Below are 20,899 nucleotides of genomic sequence, written 5' to 3'. Positions count from 1 at the left end.
TGGGTTTTTTTCCCACCATTTGAATCATGGAGCTTTCTTTTACAGCATAGTCCTGCAGTAATCATAGGGTCAAGGTCCTTGAGCACACAGACCATTTTATGTCTCTCTCAACTCTCAGCCAATAGGATGATGCCTGGCACTTTGTACATACTTTAACATTTGTTGAATTAACTAGAAAATATAAACGAGGTACTTTACATATAAACTTTGAGATAACAAATACGCTAACTTGACTTACATTCAGAAATGTAGATCAGTTTCTCCTGCCCAAGATTTTTAAAAATAAAAGTTTGGGCCGGGCGCGGTGGGTCAAGCCTGTAATCCCAGCACTTTGGGAGGCCGAGACGGGCGGATCACGAGGTCAGGAGATCAAGACCATCCTGGCTAACACGGTGAAACCCCATCTCTACTAAAAAATACAAAAAAAAAACTAGCCGGGCGAGGTGGCGGGCGCCTGTAGTCCCCGCTACTCGGGAGGCTGAGGCAGGAGAATGGCATAAACCCGGGAGGCGGAGCTTGCAGTGAGCTGAGATCCGGCCACTGCACTCCAGCCTGGGCGACAGAGCCAGACTCCCTCTCAAAAATAAATAAATAAATAAATAAATAAATAAATAAATAAATAAATAAAAGTTTGGCAAAACTGGTTATTCATGATGTCCTATAAAAAGGACACAAATATGCCACAGGCACATATTTCAAATTTCTACTTTCAAAATCCTCAGGGAGTAAATTTTAGTTTCCTTTTAAATATATGAATTAGGTCAACTCATCAACTTGTAAAGTAATCTCTGGTAAACTAGAAGAATCCGTCTCATTGGAAAGTTACTTGATCTGGTGTAATGTTATCTTTTAGAGGTGAAAGAATTACTGAGTGTTCTAGTTTATATCAGTTCCAGATCACCTCTGAGAAGAAAATGCTCAGAAGTAACATTGGAGGGAGACAGGGTGGGGGTGCAGGGAGGGAGGACACAGAAGGGAGATCTGATCCTCCAATTATGTGAGTGATGAGGTTAACGATGAATTGGAGCTATTGTGTCCACAGTCTCCTGCTGGGTCCTTGCCAAGACTTGGAAGCATTTTCCCTCTTAATCCTCATCCCCTAAACCTAGATCCTTAGTGGCTTCCCCTGTGAAACACATAATTTCCAAAGCACTTATCTTCCAGCTGAATCGGTTAACCAACTCCCATGTGCCTGTCTGTAAAGTGTGGATAAACAGTACATATATAACATTATTTTGGAGTCCAGTTATGCCAGCTTGACCCCATAGATACTAGTGTGTTTATAAATCATCATCGTCCACTGTAGCCACTGTATCTACGTTAGTGAGGCTAGATAGTGTATAGTAACTTGAAATTGAGTTACATTTTGTATTTTAGGAGGTGGATCTTACTAATCCCAAGACGTTTAGAAACCTGGCTAAGCCAATGGGAGCACAAACAGATGAACGATTAGCTCAGTATAAGAAGCGATATAAAGACTGGGAGGATCCTAATGGTAAGGAACTTTTTCTGTCATTGGACCTTTTACCCAAGTTTCAAAAGTAAGTCATTATGTAGCGGTCTGACATTCTCACATCCTCCTTCAAATTTCTTATATATCATATCTATATACATTATATGTCCACACATATATGCAGATTATTATAGCAGAGGAATCAGGTTTGCATGCCAACTTGTGGCCATGCTTAGAAGGCATTTTAAATAGCTTATTAGAGTACTGGTGAAAAACTAAGTATTCCTGCTTTGCATAGGACAGAAATTTCTCATCATAATCTGCCTCTGTCTCTAATCATATTTAGTCCAGGAACCACACTTTAATTTATTGTCTCTCTTTAATTTTATTGAGGCAATTTTTAGAACCCTTTTGCATTTAAAAAAATGACTATATTCTAAAACTATATAGTTTACTTGTTATTTATTATGTTTAATGTTTATTGTGTTTCTCCCTCAAAAAGACAAAACAAACAAAGGAAAAAGAAAGCCTAAGCTTTTTGTTCCCCCTCTCTGCCGAGGAGAATATGTAGTAAAAATACATAAAAAGTGCTTAATATTCATAAACAACGATTTAGAGAAATATGTGATTGCAAAGCCAGAACCTAATAAAAAAGTAACTATAAGTGCATATCCTGCTTTAGTGGAAGATGGTCTACTATTAAGGGTTAACTATTATAGTAAGCCTCAAAACATGAAATTGGTAGACATACTAAGTTTGTGGGAATAGGCCATTGAATTATACTTAATTTGGACTACTGTCAAATATAGAAGAGAGGGATAGTGGTGTCATCATGAAGTTTTCCTGCTGAAAATGCCAGTACTAACTGCGTTTAGTGTCACAGTTATCACATGGGCTATTATTTTCAAACATAAAGTAATACTGATTTTATTTTTCATATTTCTTCTTTTGGTTTCAATTATGCTTTAATTTTCTTAAACAGGAGAAACTCCCGCATACCACTATGGGACCCACTATTCATCTGCAATGATTGTGGCCTCATACCTTGTGAGGATGGAGCCTTTCACACAGATATTCTTAAGGCTACAGGTAAAACTTTAAATTGGAGGTTTTTCTATTTTATACTAGCCTCTTCTATCTAAAATGTCACCTTTTAAAATACCATTATCTTCCATTATAAGAAGCTCTGTGAAGTTTTAATGACAAAGTAATTACATAACTAAAGTAGAATTTTGTTGGACCAAAACTGATAATGAACTACAATTCGCTTAGAACAAATAAGTGCCAGCATCCTTTAATCAAAAACATAAGTAGCATACATTTTTCAACCAGCCCTAACTGGTTGAATTAAACAATTTTTATTTTACAAAAACGTGATATATTCCAGCTCATTCTCTGTTTCCTCGATTATGATTGCTTTTCTGGACATTCTCTTTCATTTATTTAGCACATATTTAATAAATACCTACTGTGTGCCAGGCACTGTTCCAGGTACTTGGGAGGACTTCAATTAATAAAGAGAAAAGCCTTACCTGTGCAGTTTATGTATTTCAGTTGAAGGAGACAGCCAAATATCAAAAATAAGAAAACTGTAAGGTGTTTTAGAATGTGATAAAAGCTATCAGAAAGATATAGGTCCGGAAAGGGGGATGGGAGGTGGAGAGAACAGGAGGTTGGGCAGGGTGGGATGCAGTTTTAAGTAGAGTGATCAGAGTAGGTCTCCTGTGAAAAAAAGTCTAAAGGAGGTAAGGGTGTTGCTTCTGCAGATATCTGGAGATACATGTTCCAGGCAGAGGGAAGAGCTTGTGCAAGTGCTCTAAGGCAGGCTTGTATCTGACATGTTTGAGGAGCAGCCCAGTGGCCAGTGTGTCCAGAATAGAGTAAGTAAGGAGGAAAGTTAGTTGTAAGGGAAGAGGTCAACAAGGAAACAGGGGCTACATTGTATGGCAGGCCTTGGCAGCCATGGCATGGACTTTGGCATTTTCCCACAGTGAGCATCATAAGACAGGTACACCGTGTTCACTTAAAACACAGCAGCATGGGGGGCTTTACTGAAGAAGATGGGTAGTGTACCTGAGGCTGTGTAGTCAAAAATATCCCTTTTCTATTTTAATTTGCTTTATCAGTCTGTAACTGATCACCTTTTCTAATTCTCCATTTAATTCTCATTAGTATGAGAACTTGCATATCATGTTAATTTATGCAAAAAACATTCAAAACGTAATTTGAATGTTTCCAACTGTAGATGATGTACATTAGAATCTTTTCTTGTGATGGCATCATCAAACTATGGAAGAACTCATATTTCTTACAGCCTTGTCCTCTCTTTAAAATCTACTGTTTTTTGGATGACTTTTTAAAATCTTTACATTTGATTTTCAGTTTGATTATAAAACAAATGTGGAGAGAACCCTCTGTAAGGATTACTCCAAAGAGAAATAGATGTTTCATGTTTATTAAAAAATTTTGTGCATTTAATGTAGGATAATGAGAAATTGAAATGTCACCAAATATAGTTGGAGTTTTCAAGCTCTTGAACTTGATAGAAGCTGTCAGGTGGGAATGGTTCTGTAATAGAGAGGTGTCTTCTCATTCTGCCCACAGGGTGGCCACTTTGACCTGGCGGACCGGATGTTTCACAGTGTGCGCGAGGCCTGGTATTCAGCATCGAAGCACAACATGGCAGATGTAAAAGAGCTTATTCCAGAGTTCTTTTATTTACCAGAATTCCTATTCAATTCCAACAACTTCGATCTAGGTACGTAGAGCTGTGGCACTGTCTTAGGAATGTCAGCCAGGAAAAGCCCAATAGAAATAAGTCACTTTTCTAAAGATTGTCTGCAGCACACATTAACAAGAAAAAAATTTCGTTATAGTTTCTTGCAGTCATTTGCTATAATTGGGTGTGGTTACATGTCATTTTTGAGGTTACAAAAATTAGCTGGACGTGGTAGTGGGCACCTGTAATCCCAGCTACTCAGGAGGCTGAGGCAGGAAAATTGCTTGAACCTGGGAGGTGGAGGTTGCAGTGAGCCGAGATCGTGAACTGCACTCCAGCCTGGGCAACAGAGCAAGACTCCGTCTCTAAATAAATAAATATTGAGACAGATTACTTCTAACATTTAGAATTTTATTGTTTTGATGAAAACAAAGGTGAAGTGAAAATTTATTTGAAAAATATTACTATTGAAACCCATTAATAGCTAAGAGTGGTATATCTGAATTTTTCACATATTGTTTTAATCTTGTTTATTGCCTAATATATTCTTGGTTTATATGCTAATGTGTTTTAAAATTAGAACTTCAGAATAACTTTAAGTAAATCCCTTTTCTTTATCCTGTAAGGGCTCTATTTTCTAGAAAAACAGGACCAAATCAGCACTTACAAAAACAAGAAAAACTTCATCAGTGCTGTTTTTATATTATCTGGCTGTTAGAGGAAGTGGATTTGACTTTGGTTACAGTTTATTGGAACACAGTTTGCTGATCTGTGCTTCTGAGTATTTCTTTTAAAGCATATCAGAATTCCATTGTTTTCATGTTAGAGTATTCCTGCCAGATATTTGTTGTTTTATATTTTTTCATTCTTTGTATTTTCTACTGTTTTATAAGAGTTAGCACATAAATTATAACTGTACTACCTCCAAATTTTCATGAACAGAAAATACAGGGAAGTGTTTGTATCCTATACATATGGAAGATATTTCTATTTGAAGTTTGCTAAAGATAATTTTTGTATATTTAATTGTCCATCAGCAACTCTACCTTTGTGAAATGGGATCTAATGGGGAAGATAACAAGACTCTCTCCAAAGCCCCAGGAAACGTCCTGAAATTGATTTTATTACCTCCAGTTATGCCTAGAGCTTACCCTTGAGCAGCTAAAGACACAACTTTAGGGCTTAGAATTAGAGAAAGTGATGGGTTTTCCCAAAAGAATAGAATAGATAGTCAACAAGGACAATCAACAAATACCTGCTATAGCCTTTGACTATGAATGCACATTAGCATTTTCTTTTTTTGAGACAGAGTCTTGCTCTGTCACCCAAGCTGGAGTGCAGTGGCATAATCTCTGCTCACCGCAGCCTCCACCTTACAGGTCCAAGCAATTCTCGTGCCTCAGCCTCCCAAGTAGCTGGGATTATATGCGCCACCATGCCTGGCTAATTCTTTTTCATATTTTTAGTAGAGACGGGGTTTCCCCATGTTGGCCAGGCTGGTCTTGAACTTCTGACCTCAAGTGGTCCACCCACCTCAGCCTCCCAAAGTGCAAAGGTTACAGGCGTGAGCCACCACAGACAGCCACATTAGTGTTTTCTTATGTTCACTTATAATTCAACTTTGGAGAATATTGCCTTCTTCCCCAGGGATACCACTGTCAAAGAGACAAATATGGAGAGGTGCAGAAAGAAAGAGATAGCTCATAATCTTCCAGAAACGTCTATCAGTTATGATAATCCATGTTGCAAAGGTGTTCCAGACAGACCACTTACAAATCCAACCAACCAATCTACTTTTAAAATAAGTAAATTTAAAAAAGGAGGATGTATCTTTGTTATGTTTACCCTCATAACAAATTATCTTCCCTCCTTGAAATAGCATACTTTAAAAAACAGTGGTTGAGCCGGGCATGGTGGCTCACACCTGTAATCCCAGCACTTTGGGAGGACAAGGCAGGTGAATCACTTGAGCTCAGGGGTTCAAGACCAACCTGGGCAACATGGCAAAACCTCATCTCCACAAAACATACAAAAATTAGCTGGGCGTGGTGATGTACACCTATAATCCCAGCTACTCAGGAGACTGAGGTGGGAGGATCACTTTACCCCAGGAGGTCGAGGATACAGTGAGCTGTGTTCATGCCACTACACTCCAACCTGGGTGATAAACTGACACCCTGTCTCAAAAACAAAACACTTCAAAACACTGTATATAAAACCTAAAGTCATACGACTCTTAAAAGAAAACATAGGGGTAAATCTTCATGATCTTGAATTTGGCAATGGATTCTTAAATATGATATGAAAAGTACAAGCAACAACAACAAAAGATAAATTGGACTTAATCAAAATTAGAAATTTCTGCATCTAAGAATGTTATCAAGAAAATGAATAGATGCCTATAGAATGGAAGAAAATATTTGCAAATAATATATCTAATGAGGATCTAGTATCCAGAATATAAACAACCCTTATAACTCAACAACAAAAAGACAAACAACCCAGTTGGAAAATGGGCAAAGGACTTGAATAGACAATTTCCCAAATAAGTTATACAAATGGCTGGTGAACTCATGAAAAGATGCTCAACATCATTAGTCATTAGGGGAATGCAAATGAAAACCACAGTGAGATACCACTTCATATTTACTAGGATGACCATAATGGGGTGGGGGGAACTGAAAAATAACAAAAGCTGGCAAAGGTATAGAAAAATTAGAACCCTCATACGTTGCTGGTGGTTGCATAAAATGGTTTAGCCACTGTGGGAAGTAGTTTGGCAGTTCCTCAAAAAGTTAAACAGAATTTCCATATGACCTAGCAGTTCCACTCCTTGGTATATAGAATTGAAAACGCAACTCAATTAAGTATGTGTATGAACGTGTTCATAGTAGCATTATTCACAATAACCAAACGGCAGAAACAGCTCAAATGTCTATCAAGTGATGAGTGGATAAACCAGTTGTAGCACATACATACAATGAAATATTATTCGTCCATGAGAGTGAATGAGGCACTAATAAATACTGCAATGTGGTTGAACCTCAGAAACATTATACAAAGTGAAAGAAGCCAGGCAAAAACTGTCACATCTTCTACATTTCCATTTATAGGAAATACTCAGAATAGGTAAGTCCACAGAGACAGGACACAGATTGGTGTTCTGGGGCTGGAGTGAAAGTAATACGGGCAGCTACTGATTAACGGGTACAAGATTACTTTTGGGGTGATAAAAATGCTTTGGGACTAGATAGAAATCATGGTTGCATAACATTGTGTCTGAACTAAATGCCACTGAATTGTTCACTTTAAATGGTTGACTTTATGTGAATTTCACCCCAATAGAAAAAAAAAAAAAACACAGTTTGCCTCTTCACACAGAAAAGATAGTAAATGGTGTAAAAGAAAACACACCTGGGGCCGGTCGCAGTGGCTCACGCCTGTAATCTCAGGACTTTGGGAAACTGAGGTGGGCAGATTGCTTGAGGCCAAGAGTTCGAGACCAGCCTCGCTAACATGGTGAAAACTCATCTCTACTAAAAATACAAAAATTAGCTGGGCATCGTGGTGTGTGCCTGTAATCCCAGCTACTCAGAAGGCTGAGGCACAAGACTCATCCAGGAGGCAGACGTTGCAGTGAGCCAAGAGCACACGACGGCACTCCAGCCCGGGCAACAGAGCAAGATTCTGTGTCAAATGAAAAAAAAGAAAGAAAAAGCACTTGGATTTTTTTTTCCCCTTGCTATGAGATAAGTAATATTCACCCTGGGGTCTTCTTGTCCATATATCCTTGGATACACACGGAGGAGAGCTTCAGAAGAGCAAAATTAAGGGCCAGGCGCTGGCTCTTGCCTATAATTCAAGCACTTTGGGAGGCCAAGGTAGGAGCATCACTTGAAGCCAGGAGTTCAAAATTAGCCTGAGCAACAGAGCAAAACCTCATCCCTTCAAAATAAAATAATTAGCCAGGCGTGGTGACACGTGCCTGTACATGGGAGACTGAGGTGGGAGGATCACGTGAGGCCAGCAGCTCAAGGCTGAAGTGAGCCATGATTATACCACTGCAGTCCAGCCTGGGCAGCAGAGCAAGACCCTATCTAAAAAAAAAAAGTAAAAGAATTAGACAAAGGCTTTCCTACAGACTGTGTTACCTTTATATGTCATTTTAAAATTGCATATAGTGTTCATAAAATAAAATTCTATCAAATAAGTGTTCAAGGATTATAGCAAAATTTTGAAAAGTAATTTCTTTCTCAAGTAGCCTTTTTACCTGTTTATTATTACCAAAAAATTAGGCCTATTGGGCATTTCAGGGGGATTCAGCACAGAGTGTGCAGTGTGTATGGTTGAGGAGGAAGGGTTGTAATAACTTGATTTATCTTTGTCTTAAATCATATGGTAACCTTTCCAACCAAGTCAAGACATTCCTTTAAAGAGTAAACTGATATTTGCACCACTCACTTAATATCACGTTGTCAATAAACCATCAACTAGCAATGCTAAAGGCAAGATTGTATCTAAGGAAAATATTTTATTTGCTTTCACTTGGAATTGGCTTTGTGTTCTAAAATTTGAACAACTGCATTTCTGTATGAAAATTTCCAACACGAGTATTTATCTAACCAACTGCTATTAAACTAGTGAGTCAACATTGTTGTTTGTAAAGTCATTTTTACAAGGATAATCTGATTTGTACCTATAAAAACTCTGTAAGCTAAAGTGACTTTTTTGGTATATTTCAAAAAAAGAAAAACAACCTTTTTGCTTAGATGCAGCCAAATTTAATATATTTTGATGTGGATAGATTTCATAGCGAATGGTTTCTTTTGTATTTTAGAAATTATCTGGCTATCACTTAAAATAAGTTTATATGGAATAAATGTTATTTATGTGCTTTATCACAACATGTTATTTTTTGTTTTTGGTAGCCCTGTAGTTTTTCCAAATATTTTTTCTGTTAAATGATGCAATAACAGCAAAAAGTTATGTCATTTCAGATTTCACTTTTTAAATGAGAATGCTTACTGCAAAGTACATGCGAGTTCTACAGAGCTCTTTTGAGAACCTAAGAGTCAGCGATATGATAAACCTCTTGTATTGCAGATATCTCTAGGAGACTGTTTCCAGGAGATTCAAAACAGTAACCCTGCAAAATGTTTCACTGAAAAGGAGTCCCGTGGTCAATTAAATTTCAGACATTTTGTATTCGATATCCCTCTTAGAGAAGGGCAGTGCATGTTAGCATATGAAACCTCTGAGGAGTCTTGCCCTCAAGACTCTGCAGAAAGAAGCATGTTTCACTTTGTATAACTCAGCATTTCCTGAAGACATTGGCAGTGAGGGCCTCAGTTTTGCTGACTTAGTACCTGTTTCTGCTGGAGTGATCTGAGGAGCAACCTTGAGGGATGCTAGATTGGTAATCTCTGAAGTCCTTTCTGGTGTACAATTTCAGTGTTCTGGTAATGAATCTAACCCACCATTTGTCTGTCAGAAGAATATAAAGTTAACCATTTATCCCATTCTTTCTTTTTTTTTTTTTTTTTTTTTTTTAATGTATATAATTGCATAGGCTGTAAACAAAATGGCACCAAGCTTGGAGATGTTATCCTTCCACCCTGGGCAAAAGGGGACCCACGAGAATTCATCAGAGTCCATCGTGAGGTAATGGAAGGACACTTTGCAATTGAAGTTGGATTTCATTTGGTCATTGAACATAATACAAAGACAGGGCCTCTAGCAGAGTATCACCTGTTTGTTACTAACACAGCCAGGCCCCCTTATCTACAGGGGACACATCCCAAGAACCCCAGTGGATGCCTGAAACCAGGAATAGTACCAAACCCTATGTATATATAAACTATGTATTTTCCTATACATCTGATAAAGGTTAATTTTTGTATTAGGCATAGTAAGAGATTAAGAATAATAACAATAAAATAGAACAATCATAACAGCATACTAAGAGCTATGTGAATGTGATCTCTCTCTCTCACTCTCATAAATATAATAATTTCAAACCATGGTTTACTGCAGGTAACCGAAATCTCAGAAAGCGAAACCACAAATAAGAGGGAACTACTATGTTGTTTTTATGATTTTTAGTTATTTTTGTTCCTATTAACCACTTACCAAGGTTTTTCTAGTCTCTGAGCAAGTAATAGAAGTCAGCCAGTGACTAAATCTGTGTTTGAAATTATAGGCTTTGGAGTGTGATTATGTGAGTGCCCATCTACATGAGTGGATTGACTTAATCTTCGGGTATAAACAGCAAGGCCCTGCTGCAGTAGAAGCTGTAAATGTCTTCCATCATCTTTTTTATGAGGGTCAAGTGGATATCTACAACATCAATGACCCACTAAAGGAGACAGCCACAATTGGGTTCATTAATAACTTCGGTCAGATCCCTAAACAGGTATGGATGTTCTTTTTTTATGATTGATGTACTCTGTTTCATTTTGTAAATTTTGTAACATTTCTCTAGACTGTGGATGACCACAAAATAATTAAGTTTAGATTAACTTAATAAACAGCCATAAATATCACCTAGTATTTCAATAGATTCCTACATTGTTGCTTTTTTTCTCACTCTCACACTCCAAATAAATAAAAATTTTGTTTAAAGAGAATTATCCCTTACAGACTAATGCAGGGTGTGCTTTCTTAAACCTCCATAAGACATAACAGGAGGGGCCTTATAGGCCACATACACAGAGATGAGGTTTTGTCTGGAGGCCAGTGGGAAACCAGTGCTAATTTTAGGCAGAGAAATGACATGGTCATATTTAAACTTTAGAAGTTCATTCTGGTCTCAGTCAGAATAAACTACTCTATGCACACCTCTCTCTCTCTCTCTCTCTCACTCTCTCACTCTCTCTCTCTCTCTCTGTCTCTCTCTCTTTTTCTGTGTGTCTGACACACACACACACACACACTCTCTCTCTCTCTCTCTCTCTCTCTCTCTCTGCTGGGGACCCAAATGGGGAGCAGAAGACCATTAAGAAAGCTATTGTAGTAGTTCAGGGAACAGATGATGTTGGATTGGGTTAGATTGTTGACATAGGGCCGGGCGCGGTGGCTCAAGCCTGTAATCCCAGCACTTTGGGAGGCCGAGACGGGCGGATCACGAGGTCAGGAGATCGAGACCATCCTGGCTAACATGGTGAAACCCCGTCTCTACTAAAAAATACAGAAAACTAGCCGGGCGCAGTGGCGGGCGCCTGTAGTCCCAACTACTCGGGAGGCTGAGGCAGGAGAATGGCGTGAACCCGGGAGGCGGAGCTTGCAGTGAGCTGAGATCTGGCCACTGCACTCCAGCCTGGGCGACAGAGCGAGACTCCGTCTCAAAAAAAAAAAAAAAAGATAGATTGTTGACATAGGCATAAGTGCTGTGCTGTGAGAGCACGTGCCACAGGAATGCCTAGGACATGCAATAGCTGCCCTCACCACCTTCTGAAACTTGGAGAGGAAGACCAAGATCTAAGCCTTTCAGCACCCAGATACTGTAGGCCTATTTCCTGTTCAGCGATGAGCAGACCTCCCTGAAGAGACCTCATCCCTTCTCTCATCGCCATTGTCCGAGGTATGGCAGGAGGGCTGGGTGCACCAGTAGTAACTGCAGCACTTCCCCACAGTGTGAAGGCACACTTTGACGAGCTGGTCAGACCACCCACCTTTACTAAGTACCAGTGGCTCCTACTTTGATCCTGGCTGCCTTCTCTGTTCCTGCTTTAGACGTCTCTGTGGACTCCCTTTTTGTAGGTTAACTGACCTTGAGGTTTCCAGGGTTGACACTTGAGAACACACAAAACAATGACACATCTCTTTATATAGAAAAGTCATAATAGATAGCAGGACATGCTATAACTGTACCATTCACAATGCAGTCTGATCACCTAGCAATCTGATCCCCTCATAAAAGAAACATGTTTACTTTTGTTTTTTTTTATTTTTATTTTATAGATATAGAGTCTCACTGTGTTGCCCAGGCTGGCCTCGAACTCCTAGACTCAAGCAGTCCTCACACCTCAGCTACCAAAGTGCTGGGATTACAGGCATAAGCTATGGCACCTGGCCGTGTTTTTTAAAGCAAAATACTTGCTGATAAACTATTCACAGTTGACGAATATTAGCTATACCTTTATTTAGTTAACTTTGTTCTTTTTCCTGAGAGTTACAAGGGCTGGAGCCATTTTTCATACCCTAGGGGAAATACATATTCTGAACGTAAAAATCAAGACACTTGCACTGTTGCAGGATTTTTGTGCTACTTTGAAGTAGAAGAGGCCAGAAGTCTGGGAAGTATCGTTTGGATGCCAGCATATTTCTGGGACATACATTGAGTAATAGAGGGTACTTTCAAGTAAGGCCATCCTCAGGAATGTAGGTTTTATGGTCATCATCTCCATACATCATTATATACCCGCAGCCTGGCGCAGTGCTCTGTCCTTAGGTCCTCACATAAAAGTGCTTCAGTAAATGCACATTCATGAATGTGCTTTAAAACTATGTATCTTTATAGAAGCCTGATCTTTTGGTCCATTATGTAGATAAAGTAGGAACAAAACATTTAAAGGTTTGAGAGCCTGGAATGTGTATCTTCCTCTGCACAAAGAATTTTTTCTGTTTTTTTTCTCTTGGAAACCCCAAATATCTAATTTATAAAGTGTGATGGTGTTGTATTCATCTTAAATCTAATTTCCTTTAAAGTTTTTCAGATCTCCTCCTCAAATACTAGTTTTCCAACAGAAACTATGCCTGTCTCAAAGATTTACAATAATTGAAAAATAGTAATCTTAAATGTACTTTTTTTTTTTTTTTTTTTTTTTTGAGACGGAGTCTCGCTTTGTTGCCCACGCTGGAGTGCAGTGGCGCAATCTTTGCTCACTGCAACCTCCACCTCCTGCGTTCAAGCTGTTCTCCTGCCTCAGCATCCCAAGTAGCTGGAAGTACAGGCATGTGCCACCACACCCAGCTAATTTTTGTATTTTTAGTAGAGACGGGTTTCGCCATATTGGCCAGGCTGGTCTCGAACTCCTGACCTCATGATCTGCCCACCTCAGTCTCCCAAAGTGCTGGGATTACAGGCATGAGCCACCTCACCCAGCCATTAATATTTTTAATCCTATAGAAATACTGAATGATGATGTAGCACATTTTTATTTTCTTTTTTCCCTTTACAGCATAGCAGAGTACAAAGAAGATGATAATGTTCACACTTTCAGCAAATCAGTAACACCTTTTTAGGACACCAAAATGATGTTTCTAAATCACATAAAGGCCACGTTGAAACCAGAAATAATCCAGTTAGATAGAATGTCTGCCTGCCTTCAGTGGCACAGAATGGTATTAGGCTACTAAGAGTTAAATTTCGAATATCATTGGAAAATAATTGTCAATCAACTGTAGGTTAACTTTCTTTTAGAAAGTTATTGTGAATTCAGCTTAGCGTAGAACAAGACAATAGCCGATGCTTTAGTATCATAGTCCTGCCCCTGCTTATTCAGGTGTGAGTTCTCTGGCCACCTTCGTAGCCTCTTTGAATCTCTTTCTCAGGTGTGAAATGAGGATAATATAGTACCTACTGGTTCTTGTGAACCTTAATTGAAATAAGAACACAATGCTTGGCATATAAAAGGGCTTATAAGTGTGATCTTTCATTATAAAGTGTGTCATCTTCTTTCATACCAGTTATTTAAAAAACCTCATCCACCAAAGCGAGTGAGAAGTCGACTCAATGGAGACAATGCAGGAATCTCTGTCCTACCAGGATCTACAAGTGACAAGATCTTTTTTCATCATCTGGACAACTTGAGGCCTTCTCTAACACCTGTAAAAGGTAAAATAATGAGAAATAAACTTTTGATTTGTGATTTAATGGGATTATTTAATAATCCCAGTTTAACAATAACAAATTTGCTTTTTGACAATAGCATAATTTGTTTAATAAGTGCCATAGATTTTGTGTTAAATTACTAAGTACCTACTAGTATTTATATTTTCTCTGTTTTCTTTTTTTGGCTTGTTGGACTTCATATCGGAACCAAACAGTCTTCTCTCTCCTCTTTAAGATAATCAGAGCTCTAAAATACCAAAATCTTGTAACTTCAACTTTATAGGTAAAAAAAAATAAAAAAAAAATTGGCTTCATAATTTTATTCTCATTTAAATATGTTCTGCCTATCTGATATATTAGTAAAAGAACGTATTTTTAGTATGCCAGTGAAAAGACATTTGTCTTTTATCTAATGGTATAATGGGATATGTAAAAATATTTTTTCAAGTAAGTTTTTTTCCCTTAGAATGAAAAAAAAAAAGTTCTGCAAAATCTTTAAGTTGTCGCTTAAAAATATCCAAGAATTGGAACAAAGTCTGGTTAACTTGTGTGCCATTCTATGCCATTTGGCCTCATTACACAGACTCTGCTCTGTGCCAGCGTCAATCACTCCTGGCGGTTTTTCTGGAGTAGTAATGTGGTCATCAGAGTGCTGGTGTGGAGCAAGGAGTGCGTGCCTCTAGGGAATGGCATGACCTTCCTTGAGGAAGTCTAAGGGCTAGCTATGACTTGGGAAGTACTAAGGACATAGATTTGTTGATCATCTGTGCCCCTATGACATTCTGGGGAGCATCCCAGATTACTCTGTACAACCCTAGAGAGGCAGACCTGAACAGTAAGTAACCTAACCAGAGAGTGCCCAGAAATAGGAAAACTGGAGGGAAGTCCTGCAGAGGACCTGTTAGGTTCAACATTCCACCCAGCAGGTCTTGTGGGAGATTCAAAAGCCCAGCTCTATTTCTGAGATTATTTTGTCTCAATGTAGGTGTCAGGATGCTTGATTTATATGAATATTTGAAATTATCATCCTCTATGAGATGATGACGTTAGTTTTTCCTGTTCCTGTCCTAATACCATGATTTCTTTTTTATAGAACTCAAAGAACCTGTGGGACAAATCGTATGTACAGATAAAGGTATTCTTGCCGTGGAACAGAATAAGGTTCTTATCCCACCAACCTGGAATAAAAGTTTTGCTTGGGGATATGCAGACCTCAGTTGCAGACTGGGAACCTATGAGTCAGACAAGGTTTGCATTATTTCCTGCCTACTCATTTAATATTGCTCTTTTGTGGTCTGGCTATCCTATATGAGTAATAGCGTTGGGGAGTACCCAGTCCAAGGACTTGTCAGCTGTTCCTCCAAACCCCAAAGGAAAAGTGAGCTTTCCTATTTGGGGAAAGGAGTGCTTCACTGAATGAGAGCAGGATAAAGGAGTTCATAGAGACGTCATGTTCCCTGCAGAACAAGCCTCTTTTGCAAAGTTGTGTAATAGGGGCTAGCAGTTTTCTTCTCACTCAAAGAATTCCTCCGAGAGATCCCAGCCAGCAAGGTGCTCAGCATTTCTGTCAACCAGAATAGCCTCCTTTTGATGAGTCACCATCTGGCCCACTTTTCATTTTAGTGCTCCAAACAAGCTGGCAGAAAACCTGTTGCTCTATCCCACAAGAAGCAACAGCAACTGTTTTGGGTCCCGTAAGTACCTCTTGGAGAGACAATCTGTAGTGATCCTTTAGTGCCCTGTGTTTGCCCTCCAACAGTCCCCTCCCAAATGCAAGACAAAAACAATCTGCACAGTCTGTTATGTTGTTTTGTAACACGATTCCATTTTGTTGATGTTCTCCTTAAACAGCAGCAGTCACGCTCTCTTTTCACATTCTATCTACAGCAAATGCAGCCTTTTGCCACATTGTCCCCTGCACCTTCCATAGGTCACACAATTTCAGCATCATTTTCCCAGTCTGGAGAAACCAGAGACCCCCATTATGAACAAAGTCCTTTTTGGTTATGGCTTTCAGCAGCAGCAATAGTTGGAGGTGGTAGGAGTAGTTCAGGGTAGAGATTCAGTGGATATGCTTCTGAACTAAAGCTAGCTCAGAACATGAGCTGCTATTTGCCAGTAAGGTGCCTGCACCTCCACTCAGCTCTGCTCCTTGAGTTTCAGAAGTTTGTAGTACTTAACCGCATGTGTGTCTCACATCCATTTTACTTTATAGGCTGTGACTGTTTATGAATGTTTGTCTGAGTGGGGCCAGATTCTCTGTGCAATCTGCCCCAACCCCAAGCTGGTCATCACGGGTGGAACAAGCACAGTTGTGTGTGTGTGGGAGATGGGCACCTCCAAAGAAAAGGCCAAGACCCTCACCCTCAAACAGGTAAGAGAGAACATAGAAAATGCCAAGAGGGACATAGTCCATCTCCTGTGCCTACACCCTTTAGAAAGTAAAAAGCTTCCATAATTCTGAGGTACTTCAGATATAATGGACAAAACCAAAGTTACGTTCTGTTGCTAGAAATACTTTTTCAAAAAATAAAGGAAATCAGAATAAGCTGTTTCTAACAATGATCTAAGCCGGTCCCTTTGTTAAAATCTGAAGATAGTTGTCTTTAGGTAACATATATTTCAGTGTATTTAAGTAATATAAATGCAAAAGTCCAAATTGAATTTTTGCAAACTGAATTATGTTTGCTATTGACTCATTAATTTCCTTCCAGGGTGATTTCCATTTATCTGCCACTAAATTCTTTATTCTTTGTTTTTCTCTTTTCTCATTTGTCATATACTTAAGGATATGCCAAACTCATGAATATATTCAATAGAGCCCTTGATGATTTAATTAACAAGTATTTCTGATTGCCTGTTACATACATGATTCTATTATTAATTTTTACTTAAAGCAAGAGTCCTTTTATAATTAAGCCATTTCGTAATATTTTATTTGGGAGAGAACTTTTTTTAAATAAGGAGCATATATCTAAGTATTTTTAATGATACAAATTTGAAAAATAATGTAACAATACCACTTGTCATTTCTTGAGCACCTCTATTTCAGGGGACTGTGTTGAGTATTCTACAAATACAAAACTCTAGCCCACACAATTCTACAAGGTAGTTATTAACCCCATCTTACCCCTGAAAAAGACACAGGTTAGAGTGGTCAAGACACAAGTCTAAAGTCACATGTAGCAGTAAAGCTATAATTTAAGTTCTGTCTGACTTCAAAGCTATTTTAAAAGCCAAACTCAAACAGTTGTGTCAAAAATACCTATAGAAAAAAATTGAACCCCTGTTCAGTATAAAACTGAATCATCTGTATAGGCCAGAAACTTCACAGAGTTGCTGGGTCCTGAGGCAAGCCATATAAAGAGGGAGAAAGTCTTGAAATGAACAGATTACAAGGTTAATAGTACATTTTGCTGATCCAAATTATATTGCTTAAAAATATTTTCCATTTAGAAAATGCACTTTGAAAGTAATGTGCCAGTAAAAAGGACTTCCTACTTAAAATGGTTTCCTGGAGTTTGCTAAGCATGCAATAAAGATGTCTATATGACCAAAATTTTAAGCCACCTCATTTTTTTATATTATGCGCACACACACACACACACACACACACACATATATTTCATGTGTATACACAGATAGTTTTCTCTCTCGAAAGTATTAAAAAATTGATCAACCTTCAGTCTCTAAAAAATACCTACTATACATGATAGAAAAATCTCTCCTCCAAGTTTGCACTGATTTACACCCAAGGCTCTCCCCAAATGTACAATAGAAGGTGACTTCTTACATCCTAGTGTGGAAGGCAACAGATGAAGCCAACTCATTATTAAGTGGATATATTTTTCTGCCGGGACAGATGGCCCATTCTAAGTACTTAGGAACTACTAACAGTAATCTAAATCTTTTTCTTCAGAATATTTACTTATTTTCACACATTGCCATTTCCCTGGGTCCTGTTTCTCTTCATATTCCAGCAAAAGAGGGAAGTTTAAAGAAAGAATTCCTCTCAGGCACAGATATTCAGATATCTCCCATTGGCAGCAGGACTTCGGCATGTTGATGCCTCAGGACTACATTCTCCCTTTGTCTATTGTAGACCACATGCTATAACCATGTGGTTCTCACAGTTTATGCATTTTTTTAAAAAATTCATTCAATTGTAATTCCTTAGAATGATCTGAACAGGAGTTTGTGGCATAAAAGAATAGATACAGAGTTGAAATTCTGTATTTTTGGTGCCCATAATCACATCTCTACATAAAAATAGTATAAAGAAACCCAAGCTGGGTTGTGGTTGTCATTCCCTCTTCCTTCTAAGATCCTGGCCCACCTCCACGAAAGAAGTAATGCGAAAACAGAGAGAAGAGCCTCCAGAATGCTCCAGACTTCTCTCTACCCCCATGGACTGAGGCAAGGGCAGTCAGCAGGAGGAGAAAGGAGGTCTGCCTTCCAGACTCTCCAGACACCACTGCTCGAGTTACCTGCTACCCAGCATGCATGCCACTGCTTCCTGATGCATCCAGGAGCTTCTGGAGTCGCCGTGGAACCCTGTCACTGAGATCAACCTGATTTTGTTTGTTTGTTCTCATTTGTAGGCCTTACTGGGCCACACTGATACCGTCACCTGCGCCACAGCATCATTAGCCTATCACATAATTGTCAGTGGGTCCCGGGATCGAACCTGTATCATTTGGGATTTGAACAAACTGTCATTTCTAACCCAGCTTCGCGGGCATCGAGCTCCAGTTTCTGCTCTTTGTATCAATGAATTAACAGTAAGTAGTAAATTGCCGACTTCACTTACGTTTAGGTAAACAAGTAGTCTTGGCCAAAATACATTAACAATGGTGGGGCTCGGGGGAACGTGTCTGTAGTTGCAGCTACTCAGAAGGCTAAGGTGGGAGGATGACTTGAGCCCAGGACTTCTGGGCTGTAGGCACTATAGCCATCAGATGTCTGCACTAAGGTCAGCATTGATATGACGACCTCCTGAAAGCCAGAGACCAGCAGGTTGCCTAAGGAGGGGTGAACCAGCCCAGGTTGGAGATGGAGCAGATCAGAATTCCCATGCTGATCAGTAGTGGGCTGTGCCTGTGATAGCCGTTCAGTAGTGGGCTGTGCCTGTGATAGCCGTTGTACTCCGGCCTGGGAAACACAACAAAACACTGTCTCTTAAAAAAATAATAAATTTTTCTTCTAAAAAATGACTCGTTGTTTTTGAAGTTATAGGCACTCATTTTATAAAAGTTACTACATTTTCTTTGACTTAGTGTTGTTTGAAAAGCAAGTAGATGTTAAAGTTTGTAATCCAGAGAGCAGTTTTGTCTTAAAATCCATTCACTGCTGCATACATTAGAGAGAACAAGATTCGATTAAAATAAAACAAAGCTTTCTAGAATTTTTTTTTTAAAACAAGAAATTTGTAGGATTTGTTAAGAATGTTAGAAATTGGCCGGGCTTGGTGGCTCATGCCTATAATCCCAGCACTTTGGGAGGCCACTGCAGGTGGATCATTTGAGGTCAGGAGTTCCAGACCAGCCTAGCCACATAGTGAAACTCCGTCTCTACTAAAAATACAAAAATTAGCCGGGCCAGTGGTGGGTGCCTTTAATCCTAGCTATTTGGGAGGATGAGGCAGGAGAATCGCTTGAACCTGGGATGTGGAGATGGCAGTGAGCCGAGATTGCTCCACTGCACTCCAGCCTGGACAATAGAAAAAGAAGAACATTAGAAATGTGTTGAAATTTTTAATAAAATATAGTCAGAGTATGGAAAGTAAAAAGGATGACATTTGGGTACCCAAACAAGAGAAAAATTCTTATATAGCTATTTTCAAAACAGATACAAAAGTTATCAAAAGATGCTATCTCTTTTCAGAAATAAATAGTTCATATACAAATAAATGAAAGAAGTCAAATAAAATAAATGCCCTTGTCTAGGAGCACTGTACACAAACCAAGCCCACCTGAAGCAGACAAGAGGAGATTCATTGCTAAGATGGTCTTGAAGCAGGGGAAGCTTGAGGGCAGGTTTACAGAGACTGAGGCCCCACAAGCTTATCGCATTAGTAAGTAGATGATGTATGTCAGCATGTAGGTGATGCCCCATATACAAATCAGTCTTGGGAGTCGGCAGGAATCCACCCAAGCCTCATCGCTTCTTAGCTGTACATATCCATTGCCATCTTACCTTCACCCCTACCGCAGGGCCATCCTTCATGCACAGAACAGTTCTAGCCATGTCATTGAGTGACGTTCACACTGTCACCTACACAGACAGCTTTCCTCATCAAGGATGCTGCATCTTTGATTTCTACCAGAAGTTACTCAGTGTTAACACTTTTAGTCAACTATCTTGTAGTCATCTTATTTAAAAAGGAAAAAGAAAGAAATTCATTTATAGTTGTCAGTCATTTAGAGTGTCTGATTAATAATGGCAGGTGTACTCAGGTTGAGAATGAGTAGGGGACATGCAAGGGTAGAAGAGCCAAATTTGTTTGTGTCTGAAAGCTTTAAGAGGTTTTCAGAACAACACCTTGGGTTGGTCCTGCAAACATTTGAACCTAAAGAGCTTTACAAAAATGTGGGTGCTGTAGAACCACTCTGATGCAGCAGTGTTGAATCAGATGCTTAATCCATTATTTGGAGCACTTTGTTTTGGGGTTGTTCTTAACCTAAATACTGATAATTTTATTATAGCCAGTTGTTTGAGCCAGTGTACACTACTGGATTGCAATATTTGCTGCAAATACTACAAAAGCAGTCTTTTCTTTTTAAGATGCTCTTGTAATATCTTAATAACTCATGAAAAGATTTCTATTTCTGTTGTGTTTCTCCAACCAATATCAAGTCTGCTTTATTTCAGTTTACATTTTAGGCCAACGCCTCTT

At 39.0% G+C, this 20,899-nt stretch overlaps 2 protein-coding genes across 12 annotated transcripts in view; one reads left to right on the top strand and one right to left on the bottom strand.

Annotated features, from left to right (window-relative positions):
- OCIAD2 (OCIA domain containing 2) overlaps positions 1-20,899 on the bottom strand; it is a 1,147,735-nt gene that overhangs the window by 631,655 nt on the left and 495,181 nt on the right. The gene's annotated exons all lie outside the window — the stretch shown is intronic.
- Positions 1-20,899, top strand: part of WDFY3 (WD repeat and FYVE domain containing 3) — a 309,436-nt gene that overhangs the window by 272,714 nt on the left and 15,823 nt on the right. For all 11 annotated transcript variants that reach the window (XM_050790042.1, XM_050790041.1, XM_050790040.1 and 8 more), the window contains 9 exons: positions 1,378-1,495; positions 2,436-2,542; positions 4,058-4,211; positions 9,742-9,833; positions 10,372-10,584; positions 13,860-14,007; positions 15,098-15,252; positions 16,220-16,378; positions 18,606-18,785. In XM_050790042.1, the coding sequence (XP_050645999.1) occupies positions 1,378-1,495; positions 2,436-2,542; positions 4,058-4,211; positions 9,742-9,833; positions 10,372-10,584; positions 13,860-14,007; positions 15,098-15,252; positions 16,220-16,378; positions 18,606-18,785 (1,326 nt within the window). The remainder of the gene's footprint in view (positions 1-1,377; positions 1,496-2,435; positions 2,543-4,057; positions 4,212-9,741; positions 9,834-10,371; positions 10,585-13,859; positions 14,008-15,097; positions 15,253-16,219; positions 16,379-18,605; positions 18,786-20,899) is intronic.

This window comes from Macaca thibetana, chromosome 5 (genome assembly GCF_024542745.1).
Source record: "Macaca thibetana thibetana isolate TM-01 chromosome 5, ASM2454274v1, whole genome shotgun sequence".
Taxonomy (NCBI): Eukaryota; Metazoa; Chordata; class Mammalia; order Primates; family Cercopithecidae; genus Macaca; species Macaca thibetana.
The sequence above is the reverse complement of the archived record's forward strand: the minus strand, read 5'-3'. Positions and strand labels throughout refer to the sequence as shown.